This window comes from Canis aureus, chromosome 25 (assembly GCF_053574225.1).
Source record: "Canis aureus isolate CA01 chromosome 25, VMU_Caureus_v.1.0, whole genome shotgun sequence".
Classification (NCBI taxonomy): domain Eukaryota; kingdom Metazoa; phylum Chordata; class Mammalia; order Carnivora; family Canidae; genus Canis; species Canis aureus.
The window spans coordinates 10,260,374-10,273,398 of NC_135635.1; the positions used below are offsets into that span (position 1 = coordinate 10,260,374).

Consider the following 13,025-nt stretch of genomic DNA (forward strand, 5'->3'; position numbering starts at 1 on the left):
ACGTATTCCAGTTCACAGAAGAAATGTTAGGTTTGCCAATTGTTTGATTTCCTCAGTGCTAAAGACAGTATTTATCCTTGCGATACTGGAATAAGTCTATAAGCATGTAGATCTGTACATGGGCATATATGTGTTTATATATACTATTATTTAAACTTATTTTAGAACAGAGAAAGGGGCCAAGCACATCACATATTAAGTGCTTCTTAGAGATACCACTAGGTGGATTTCTTCAAAAAGTCCATTAACAATGAGGAAGGCAAACACTTCAAGGCAAGTTTCAGAAATTCAAAAGGACCAAGACGGTCTGCAGGATTGCCTGCAAAAGGGTGAGGCGAGGCGCTCTGAAAACATGCCCTCTGCTGCCATCAAGTGGTTCTTTTCAGAATCCTTTTATAGGAACATAACCTGAACATGCACACTTCAGCTCTCCTACCGTTTCATTCTCTCTATATTATACATGTTATTCTTTGGGAAATCGAGATATTTGAGAAGGAGAGGCAAACCTTTCCTAAATTAGGGTTTTACACTATATGGATGGATGCTGTGAAAATTCCACGATGAAGAAGTTCTTTGGAAAGATGAGGTCACAAAGGGTAAAAATTCTTCCCAGCCCTGTAGGACTTGCTCAGTTTCTGGTCAGTAAAGACCCCAACATGAACTCTGGAGCACATCTCTCTTTATTTCTGCCAAACAGTTTTCTAAATAGAAAAGCTGCGGATGGAGGGAGTCATTTAGAATCATTCTTAACCAAGGCAAGTCCCAGCACTGCGGAAGAAAATGGTTTCTTCATGTTTCTTTCCTACTACTGTCTCACTTTTTTGAGGGTTCCAGTCCTGTTCGTGGACAATGCAGCATATTGTGGAACTGTGATCACCGCATAACCCTAATTTCAACTTGACTGATTGCTCTGCCTCTTTGAGTGTCTTCCCTTTACTCTCTCAAAAGACAGTTCATTAGGGCAGCCCGGGTGGCTCAGAGGTTTAGCGCCGCCTTCAGTCCTGGGCCTGATCCTGGAGACCTGGGATCTAGTCCCACGTCAGGCTCCCTGCATGGAGCCTGATTCTCCCTCTGCCTGTGTCTCTGCCTCTCTCTCTCTCTCTCTCTCTCTCTCTCTCTGTCTCTCATGAATAAATAAAATCTTAAAAAAAAAAAAGAGAGTTCATTAAACATCAGTTGAGTAAAAGGAAAAAGGACAGTTTACTACATTAAAAACAACACAAAACCGGGGTGCCTGGGTGGTTCTGTTGGTTAAGGGCCTAACTCCTGATTTCAGCTCAGGTCCTGATCTCAGGGTTGTGAGATTGAGCCCCATGTCATCGGGGCCACAAGAGCCTGGATTCTGCTTGGGATTCTCTCTCCCTCCCCCTCAGCCCCTCCCCCACCTTACACACAGGCTCTCTGTCTCTCTCAAATAAATAAATAAATAAATAAATAAATAAATAAATAAATAAATAAATAAAACCTTAAAAAAAATTAGAACTAAATAAACAAAACCAAAATGCTGTGGCAGCAGCCCCTTCAGGATTCCAAGGCAGCAACATTCTCCTTGGAGTATTGGGTCTTTTGACTACAAAAGGCATTAATGTGATTTTGGTTAAGAAAAAGTCTCAGATAAATCAAAGTAGACAAAAAGAGAGATGAAAGAGAACTAAACTGCTCTGTATTATGAACTAGAGAGATGAAAGAGAACTAAACTGCTCTGTATTATGAACTAGATCTGGAAGCTTTCTGGAATTCTGGAGTTCCAGAATTCTAGAAATGGGGGTTGGGGGAGTTCCAGAGAAAAGCAGGAACCTGAAACAGAAAAAAGAATGGCCGGGGATCTGGTGAGGTTCTAAAATCCCAAAGAGAATGTATATTAAAACCATAAAACCACAACTGTGATTATGAATTTCCCAGAAGATTTGTTTTTCCACCCAAAGCGCAGCCTAAGTCAGACAAACCTCCCAGACGCTGCTTGTGCTGGCAGCTATATGTTTTCCAGTCCATCCTTCTCTGCAGCACTTTGCAGAAACATTGAAGGTGGGAGTGTCTGCTTCAACTTCTCACCTAAAATGAGCCCAGATCCTTATCTCTGGTCCTGGCATGAGGGTTAGACTCATATACCCCTATATCACCACCTCTGAGCATCACTACGTAGGCTTACTGCTTTTTCAGATCCTTCTTCCTTTTTTTGCCCTTTGGGTAAGCTCAGCTATGCAGAGCTGTGCAGACTCTATCAGGTTACATTTTCCAGTATCTCTAAGGATTTTGTAGTAGGACAGCCTACCTGCATTGCCACCGTGTAAAAAAGAAGTTGCTCATAAAATGTCTAGAATGTAAAACTCTACCAAGGATCAGAGCCTTCCTGCAGCAGAATCCTGACCTACAACCTCAAACCTTTATGGAAAGATAAATTTACTTTCACCTTGGTGATTCAACAGATAAAAGAAGTTACAAAGATAGCAGCATTTTGGTGGTGTGTGGGTTAGAGGGGCTATAAAGAGAATCAAAGGTGGGGAGACCTTCCCCACAGTGGTAGGAAATATGGAGTGTCTGAGCCTTGGTCCCTTTTAGCTCAGTCAGCTAACCCACCTCTTTCCCTCTCCATCCAACTGCCTCTCTCCCCAGAGATGGCTAATGCCATATAGCTAGCGCACACTTTAGGGAACTCACTCCAATGAGAAGACCAGGAGCAAGCAACTTGACTCTTACCAAGTCAGTTCTGGCTAAAACTCTTGAGGTTCCGTCAGATAAACCTAGGCTTTTTGTTAGAGAATGAAGGAGAGATCAAAGGACTCTGGCTGAACCTAAATTTACAACCAATCCTAAAATTGGGGAAAAAAGGAAAATAGCAAATTATTCTAGGAAATCCTCTTCAAAATCCTAAGGAAGCCACAAACCAGGACAAATTGGAATCCTCGATGCCGATCAAAATCATTGTAAAGAACCCAGGATTCCCCTCCATTACCAGCAATCCTCTGACATAAAATTAGTCGTGATATCCATATGCCTATTATTCTTCCCACAGCCTCTGACTCCATCACTCCTTGCCTTACAAAGCGATGAGGCAATGCTTCAGATAACATGATGTCTCCTCGAGAACCCCAAAAGCATAGTTGTATTCATTTCCCTAAAACCTGATTTTCCTCCAAATTTACATGCCTCCCTTACAGTACTCACTAGTTCAAATGGCATGCATCATTAAAGTTGGTAATACGTCTTTTCTACATGATAATTTGTTTTATTAGTAGAACTAAACCATTTGTCCAAATCCTTGCTTTGGATTTCAAAAAAACATTAAAAAGTGACACCATTAAAATGTCCTTTCAGGAAAAGATCCTTCTGAACAAGAATGAGGCATATTGGTGAAGAGTTCAAGAGTTAGTGAGACTATGGAATACTGTATTTAGTCCGAAGTGAAAAAGAATCACTTTTGATTTTAGTTAAGACAGACACACATAAATTCTATTTCCTGCGTATACCTCCTACTTCTTTCAATTTTCAAACTCAGCTTGAAAGAGAAAAATACAAAGAAAAACTAATTGACTTAGTGATTGAGTAACAGAATCAACCAGCAATCAACTCTGTGCCAGCCTGAGAGTAGGATGTATTACCAGAATTCACCACTTAATAGCTCGACTCCCCCTTGTTTGTCTAAAGTCGAGACTGAATTATAATGCAACTTTAGACAGGTGACAAAAAACATCTCTGGTCCCCAGTTTCCTAATCTGTAAAACGGACATAATAAATATACCTACTGTGCAGGGTCATTGAGAGGTTTAACTGAGTACTGGTACTGGGTGCTTAATAACTGTTACCCCTCCGTCAGACTGATTTTATTATCAGCTATTGAGTGCTTCACAGTGTGCCAAGGATTATCTAGCATTGCATTTAATTTATTACTCTTAAATCTGCTTCTTTCCTCAGAATAAGTACTTATGGTTAGCAAAGACCTCCCTAAAATAAAAAAATTTTAAAAATAAAAAAAAAGAGAAGTCAACTTCCAAGCAGAGACTATATATTTTATATACAACTTTAATGTACTGTTTTCAGCAAGAACTTTAAAAAAATCCCCTTTCCCCTTCTAGTCCCAGTACTGACAGTACACAACACGTCTCTGACACACTTCCACCTGTGTTGGGTGATTCTAAGAGCACCACACCCCCTTCCATCATTACAGGTGCTGCACTAAGGCTGAGGCTTGTCCTGACTAGCCTCGGTTAGAGTCTAACTCCACCATTTAAAAAGAGACCCATAAATAAATAAAAATTTAAAATAAATAAATAAATAAATAAATAAATAAATAAATAAATAAAAAAAAGAGACCCAGTGAAAAAAATAAAATAAAATAAAAAATAAAATAAAATAAAAAATAAAATAAATAAAAAATAAAAAGAGACCCAGTGAATGGCATTATTTGAAACCCAAGAAATAATCACAAACAACGCATTTCCATTACTTCTTAAAGCCTGAACAGTTGATCTAAATATCACCTGCCTGAATTTCTCCCTTTATTATTCATTTTCTTTAATGGTGAGGAAAAACAATAAAACTTTAATTGAGCTATCCCTCTCAGCAGGGAGCAGCGCTGGCTAAAATCTATACATAACATCAAAACAATTGCACTCCAGAACTCAGACAATCTTGCCTTGTCTACATTTAGAAGAAAACAATATTACCTAGTTTTCCAATCTATTGGGGAGAATAGATGAAAACCTTCCTTAGGAACTATTTCAGTGCACAACAGTATCTAAAATGGTTTGTTCTTGTCACTAACCTAATTCTTATTGCTGTAAGCTAAACCATTCTCCTTATATTCTGTTCTTAAAAGTTACTAGCAGCAAACCAAGAATTGGAGAAAGTATCAAAAGAAAAAAAATTTACAATCTCCTTGTTAGCACGTCTTCATGCCACGGTGATTTGATCGGTGATTTGATAAGTATAGATCACAATTCTGGATTTAATACAGGGTGGCCCACTTTTAAAATGACCCATTTATAACAAAGGTCTCTCTGTTGGAACTATCAAGAGAGTTAAAAAAAAAAAATGCCACGAGTATCAAACACTTTTATTTAATCAGGCCTTGCAGAGCATGGAATTGCAAATCTGAAGACCTTCATCTACGCCCAGCTTTACTAAATGTGAGTATAAACGTCAGTAAGATTTCCTGATTCTCATACTCTCTGTGACTATCCTGAAATTGTCACCTGCCCTCAAACTACCCCACAGAGAAGTCCTCAAGTAGAAGGAACACAAGGTAAGGATTGTGGAATGCTATAAGCTCCTTGGAGAAAAGACTCCAAACGTCTTATGTAAGAAAAATGCACAGATTATCTTTATTAACAGAATATTTGTGAAGATTTCGACTACTACAAACTAAAAAATTCTCTTTGAATTTTTACGAGTTTCAAACATAACACTCACCACAGTAGAAAGGGGAAAGATAACCTACCCCATGTTCCCATCCATTAGAAGAATCGTGTTGTAGATATGAGAAAATATGAAGAGAAACAGAATTGTGCTGAAGAACATTGTCATCCATGACCCATGATCCTCTCGAAACATTTTTAACCGGAGCAACTGACCTGCAATATAAGATATTATTAGAAATCAGTATCCATCACGACTTAACAATTCATATATCTTTGTTTTCGTTTACTGAATCTCTCTTATCTCACTATATTCTGAAGTCTTTGCCATAGAATTGCCTTATGGGTCAAACTACTCTATTAATACCTTTCTGGAAAAAAAAAATATCCTTTCTGGTCTTTTGTCAATAAGTGATCATGGATGAAGTCCAAGACAGCCCCCATATCACCCTGGAGCCAACAATACTAACATGAGACTCCAGGATAGTTCAGAAATAGTTCATTAGGCTGCCCTGAAAACAAGAGGAATTAGAGCACAGCCACCTGCTGTTTTCTATTGCACAAACGTGTCTTCGGCTCCTTGTATACTGAATCTACTTCAGGCAAATGGTAGGGATGTTAAGTTCCACAGAATTTCCTTTTGCTTCCATAGACCCACTCCCAGGGCTGACCAGACAACAAAACCAAGGCAGAATTCACTAATACAAAGATCCAATTGTTGAAGGTACATGAAAATTTAAAAAGGAAAAATATAGTTTCTGTCATCAGATACAGATGACACAGTCTCACTAGTAGCTAGAACATTCACACCTGCACATAGACCTATGCACAGATGTAGGAGTCGAAGGGCAGGGGTCAGGGGAGGAGAGGGCAGCATGCACAGGTGTTATGGAGCTTGGTGCGGCTCCCAGCAAAAGTTTACTTCCACCTTGATGCCTAAAATTCCATTTAGGAATTGCTAAATGCTAAAATTAGAAAGAACGTTAAAATGCAAATATTTCAAGGAAGGAAAAGGTGTATAGGTGAATACCAAAGTAAACAGTACTAATATCAGAATTAATGCAGAAACATTTCTTGATTTACGGCAGAGGAGAAAAATGAGAACATCACTGTCCTGAAAGGTGAGAAAGATGACAAACCTTGAGAGTAAGAAAAAAAATGAACATAGGTCACCCTGGCTTCTCCTAAGATCAACTTTGTCTAGTATGCTTATTTCCATTCCTGAGAAAGTTATCTAAATGATGATAAGGGAGATGATACACATATATGAACTACAATTAAAAGAGAGTAGGCCTGAAATCTCATAACAGATTTTCTCACTAGAGAAAATATACCCTTTTTATTCATGATACGTCAAAAGTTATGAAAAATATAGACATATTTCCACCTGGAAATTGTCTCTCTAGGGATAGACAGTAGCGCTCATGTAGGTTACTGAGGATAGGAAGAAATCTCTTAAGATTTAATTACAAGATTTTCTTGTACTCCACTTTTATTAAAATAGCACTTTAGGTTTCATTTGGAAACCAGAAACATTACCTTAGCCAACACTTTAAGTAGAGCAAAAAAAAAAAAAAAATGGAGATCTGGTTACATCATCCGGTTTCTTGGCCTGCACAAGATAAGCAAAGGGCAAATCTGAAAATCAGAAGGAACGTTACTGACAACAAAATGAAGAATGTGGAAAACTATCTATTGAAGCAAACGATACTAGCAGAGCAAATTACAACATCACAGAACTTGCTGATTAATTGAATCAATAGTTATGGAAAGCCAGAGATCTGCAAGCCTCCACACAATACATTGTCAGGAATATGATAAATAGATATTAAGCAAAGAATGCTTGAGAGTAAAAAAATCTCATTCCATAAATGTCATAAACAAACTGTGAAGAATATTATTCAGTCGTTGAACAAAATATTGAACATGTTTAATTACATGTCAGTCATGGTTCTAGGTACTAGAAATCCAGTGGAGGGCAAGGCAGGAAGGTGTTTGAAGTCCATCATTATTTCAGTGATTAATAAAAATGGGATCTTATTTTGGACTCATGGGCTCTCTATGTTCAAAGTTCCCTTTGCTACAAACTCTTTCAACTTCAAGCTAAGATTAATTTAATTCAGCAGTTTATACCTAAGAACAGCAAAGACCAGCAATTAGAGTTCCTTGAAAATTTAAATGTGAATTTCCTTCTTAACATATGCATATGTCAAAAAAATTACTAATGGATATACTTTAAAAGTCAAATCATAATGCTGGCAATTGAAGAGTGCTTCGCAAATAAAATGTAGTAGATTAACTGTACACTAGCTGAAATAACACAAAGTTAGTAAAAAAGGAAATGTGACAGTACCATTTATGCTGTCATTGCCAAGCTCATTGTCTGGCACTAATTTCAGTCATTAGAGTCATTAGAACAAAATGGCAGGCTAACATGGCTTGAAATTCACTTGCAACGCATAATAAAAGTGCTGCAATATATGAAGGACAGGACTTGGTGTGGCTCAAATGTTGAGTCAAATCTCATAAAAATTACCCATAAGTTACTTCAAGGTTAACTTACTGAGTGTCCATCTTGTTGCTAGAAACACATATACATGGATTTCCATCAACTGGCTGCTGTCATGAGTGACTTCTCATGCAAGCCAATCAAAATCAAGAACCTCAGTGTTGCCTAAAGATGTCACATGAAAATGTGCTGTCTTTGCCCTGCAGTATGACCATACATTTGGTTTGCCTGGGACAATCCTGGCTTATAACTGTTGTTCTGACATAATTATTAATAATGCCCCCTTCCTTTCTTAGGTGTACTGGTTTGGGTAATAAATTATGTGCCACCTTTTCTGTAGGTCACAGAATTCAGAATTTTATAACACTTTTCCTTTAGAGGAGTTGCAGTAAATAACTGAAGACAGCCTTTATAAGCCAACAATAGTAAAAGGCATCACTAAGAAGGTGAGTACATTCTGATAAGGTCATAAGTGATATTTATTTTACTCATATAGACATATTTGTAAATATAGTGTATATTTATTTTAATAAAATTTGTCTGGGACTATATGGACCATCACCTATGATATGGTCAAGATAATTGGAAAATGAATCTAAGAACAAGCAGAAGTATTAAGTTGGTACACATGCCTGTATATGTGTTGGAGGACACAGGGATTGGCTGTTATGAATCCAGTTAAAGTCAACCAAAATACCCTAAAACCTCAGTCTTTCCTGGAAATACAGTAGGTTTAAGGCCAGTAAGATGTCATAAAATTCTAACAAGATTAATGATCTAAAAGCATATTTTAAAATATACGAATACCCACATATGTAATGGAAAATAAAAAGAGACAAATATAATAGGGAGAACTATGGAGAAACTTGGTTTTGGGGTAGGGGGGATTTTGACTGCTGTGTTCTCATCAGCTAAAGAAAAAGGAATATTTCCTTTCTACCTTACAACCAAGACTTTTATCCTGAGTTCTGGGTACCTTTTGTTCAAGTGTGGTTCTCACAAGGAGGCCTTGACAAAGAAATAAACAATCTCAGAGGAAGAGAAGTAGAAGTGTCTGTGTTTCCACATAAGACATGGGAGTAGCCCTACTTCTGGGAATTTGTTAAAGCAAGGGATTCAATGGAGGGAGGGCTTCTAGGTTCATGGAAGATCCAAAGATTTAGGCCTCTAAGGGAGCAGAACATCACTTGAATTTGATTTCCTGGATGCTGGTAAAAGCCAAAGTATCAAGAGTCATGGCGTTGAAAGTCAGGTAAGGAGACTCAGCTAGCCCCAAGGGTGTAAGCCCAGTAGGGCTGCCACCAACCTCCATTAGGAACACAACAACCTGGGTAGGACCCAGCCAACTGCTAGAGGAGGTCTTCGAGAGAACAAAATCACCAGGTGACCCTCAGCCAAACTTAGGCAATCCGAGGCTCCTGATCCCTTTCCCCTGTCATTGGAACATTCATTCTACCACCATTCCCACAGTGGGAGCTATTTTTAACGATGCAGCCTTGAGAGAGCAATGAGTTGTTGAAACTGCCCAGATGGTCTAAGTGCCTGAACTCAGTTAAGGCCTCTATATGAATTTTTAAGATTGCGGAGGGCAAGCGCCGAGATCTATCCATCTTGTGGCCACCGAAGGCAAGCCTCGTAAATGTTCTTTTGCTTATTAAAACTGCCACCTCCCAATTGGGAGGTCTCTGCTGCTTTCTTCAGACTCTCCTTGCCCTCCATGTATGGGAGCCAGTGTCAGATTTTGAGAAATCCTCAAGGTTGCAAACCAACAATGTCTTAAACCATAGAACAGAGCCAAAGAGGTGGCCAAAGACCATCACCCAAGCAGCAGTAGAAGAAGGGAACAGGTAAATACAGACAGAAGGATCTGTTTCCAGGACCCCTGCAGCCTTGGGACTATTCTAAACTTTAGTGATAAAAAAGGTAAGGTGAAAAATTACCAGTATTGTACTCTCTGCCCACCTTGGTAAGCAGGAATCAGGGCAAGATTTACATAATATAGAGGAAAAACTATGGGATTACACATAAGACCCCGGCCAAGAAATATAAAAGAACAAATGAAGGTGGCACTTTCCTCAAGAGGACTTCAAACTGAAATTGATACCACTATCTATTAAGTCTCCTGCCCCCAAATCTCCTACATATGATGTGGCCCACCATATACATAATGTATCCATGAATGTACTTAATGGATACATATGTAAGAAAAAATGTAATCTACAGCTATTTAAAAACTTTTAATTTGCTGAAGTCAAAAAAGTGGTCAAAGTTGGAATAGCAGGCATTCCACATACCAGTAAGAATGTTCTCTGTTGCAAATAACAGAGAAAGGAGGAAGGGGAAGGAAGGAAGGAAGGAAGGAAGGAAGGAAGGAAGGAAGGAAGGAAGGAAGGAAAGGAAAGGAAGGAGAGGAAAAAAGAAGAAAGGAAAGGAAAGGAAAGGAAAGGAAAGGAAAGGAAAGGAAAGGAAAGGAAAGGAAAGGAAAGGAGGAAGGAAGGAAGGAAGGAAGGATGGATAAGGGGGAAGAAAAGGGAAGAGAAGAAAAAACACTAAAAACCAGCTTAAATTATACGAGTCTTTATTGGCTTCTCATTTTCTAAGCATCATGTTTGTTCCCTAAAAAAAAAAAAAAGCAATTAATTTTCTCCTTAACATATATGTTCAGAAAATAATGTACATTTAGCTTAACTAAAGAAATGAAATGACTTCAAGCAAGGCTTGATCCAGCACTCAAATAATATAACCAAGGCTTGATTTATCTCCATTTCCCAGCTTGATTTCTTCAAGGTGAGGCACCATCATAGCCAGCTCCTCCAACATGTTCACACGTACCCCCTCTGTAGACCCAAGATGATTCTAGCAATCCTGAGTCATGTGCCTTCGTTTTTTTCCAGAGAGGAAAAACATAATGCTTTTGCTCCACTATTTCTAAAGAAAGGTATGTGGTTCACTCTCACTGACCTTGTTTGGGTCCTGAACCAATTACCACTGACACAGTTATGAAGAGCAATGAGTAGCTAAGCCTATGTCACACGTGACACTCCTAGAGCCAGACTAAATTAACTACCTAGCACTACACTGATCTATAAATGTAAATCAAGAATGGCAAACATTGTTGAAAACAGCAGAACCATAAGATGGAAGATCCCTGAGTCCTTGAATCGCTGCTTAGAACAAAGGTACCTGCCATGTTGTGAGCTTTATATGGGTGAGAAATTCAATTGGGATGCACCCATTGTATATTTTGGAGATTTTAATTACTGAAACTACTTTTACCCTACCAGATACAAGAAGACCAATGGATCAAAGGCCCAGAGAAGGAAAATAAAAGGCGTTTTAAAATGGCCCACATGGACTCTTTACTTCCTGGTCTTTCTTTATATCCCTAGTATTCAGTAGAATATATGGTAAAATATCTGCATCAAATTAAATGCTGATGGACAGATCCTAGAAGGAAAATTAAGACCTGCCCACAAGAAAGGGCACACAGTTTCCAAAAGAAAAACTCTGTAAGTAAAACATGGGGGAACATACATCTTGCTGGCAATGATGCCATCACTCACACAGCTCAACCCCAGAACACCTAAGGCCCAAGACTTTGTATAATTTATTGTCTACTTGTGTGTGCCACACCCATCCACAAACTGTAACACAGCGAGGAACATATTTGTCTTCTTCCCTGCTAGTATCGCCATGGCACTGGCACGTAGCATGTCTTAGATAAATATTTGTCCAACTGTTAAACAACAAAGGGACACAATACAATATAGAGCAGTTCACATAGCAGTTCACTCTTGCCATTTTTGACACTACCTTGGATTCTCTACCACCAAATACCCTTTGTTCTTTTTTTTACTTTCCCGATTATTCCCAGTCACTTTTTAAGGCATCTCTTCTTCTACTTGTCCCATAAATTATGATGTTTCCCATGGTCTGTCCTCAGGGTTTCCCTTTCTCAAATCACCACATGATCTCATCCACTGTTGTGGGTTTAATATTCAGTATCTCCAGCACAAACTTTTCCTCCCAAGCTTCACACTGAAAGAGTTCTTCACTCTCCTCCTGAATGTTCTACACAGTAGAAATTCAAACTCTGTATACAAATTCAAACTCAGTATTCCAAATTTCCACCCCTATCTCCAACCTGAACCTTCCTATCCCTAAATCCATTCCTCCTTCTGACTTTGCCATCTTATTATTGTCAACATAACTTAAGGTAGATTTCATTCTTGATCTTTTTTTCTGCATACCTATCATTTCGATCAACAGTCACATTATTTTATGACCTTACATACCATACTCTTCTCTCATAATTTGAGTTCTCATTGTATCTCCATAGGAATATTACAACAACCTAACTGGCCTTCCTCACTCGCACCTTTTCCATTCCAAATCCAACATCTATACAGCTAAGAGATCTAACTGAAATACAAATGTGGTCACACTGTTCCTTCACTTAAAATCAATGATCACCATTCCCCCACTGTAACTCAAGCTCCTTCAGGTGGTACAGAAGGCACTGCTTGATTTGATCCAAGTTATCTCTCTTCTCACCACCGCCTACCCTCCACTCTAGTTCCATCAAACAGATTTCAGCTTCTTATGCTTAGGCTGAACCCTCTGCCTGGATACTCTTCCTTCTCCATCTCTTGACTAACTCCTGCATTTTCTGTGGGCCTTAAAATGGAGGTCAGAGACAATCTCTTCTAGGTAGTTATCTTCATTGTCAAATATTTCATATATTAGAGTCATGGAGCAAGTTTATAGGATGTACTCTTTCAGGAAGTAATAAGTTCCCTTCAGTGCAGATAAGAGGACTGGCCACTAGCCAGTTTAAAGGGTTGAATTACATGACTTTTAAGATCTCATCCAACTCTAGGGTTGTAGGATTTGTTTAGTCAGTGAGAAATTACTGTAGTCCACTAACTCAAAATCCTTTAAGTTAAAAAGAGAAATACCTATTGAGGGAAAAAGAGGAAATGTTCCTCCTTGTGTTTTATCTGTCATTGTTTGCCTTTCTAATCTAAAAAATAAAGCTAAAGTAACACACTGATAAGATTCTTTAAAAGCCAAGTTAATATTTAACACTTTATATGAGAACACTTGACAATAATGTAAGTCCTATTTTTTATGTCTAGAATGAAACAATAAAGGATAAAGAA

The 13,025-nt window shown here is 38.4% G+C and overlaps 1 protein-coding gene and 1 long non-coding RNA gene across 10 annotated transcripts in view; one reads left to right on the forward strand and one right to left on the reverse strand.

Moving 5' to 3' along the window:
• Positions 1-13,025, reverse strand: part of TMEM117 (transmembrane protein 117) — a 496,200-nt gene that overhangs the window by 367,952 nt on the left and 115,223 nt on the right. For all 5 annotated transcript variants that reach the window (XM_077870369.1, XM_077870370.1, XM_077870368.1 and 2 more), the window contains one exon: positions 5,438-5,570. In XM_077870369.1, coding sequence (XP_077726495.1) covers positions 5,438-5,570 — 133 coding nt within the window. The remainder of the gene's footprint in view (positions 1-5,437; positions 5,571-13,025) is intronic.
• LOC144296966 (uncharacterized) lies at positions 620-11,223 on the forward strand. Of its 5 annotated transcripts, none has more exons than XR_013363933.1 (5): positions 1,753-1,829; positions 5,066-5,126; positions 8,242-8,309; positions 10,636-11,042; positions 11,148-11,223. It is a non-coding gene; the product is annotated as an uncharacterized LOC144296966 (long non-coding RNA). The 5 variants fall into 5 exon arrangements; XR_013363930.1 differs by having other exon boundaries at positions 1,755-1,829; positions 8,204-8,309; XR_013363932.1 differs by lacking the exons at positions 1,753-1,829; positions 5,066-5,126 and adding an exon at positions 620-755.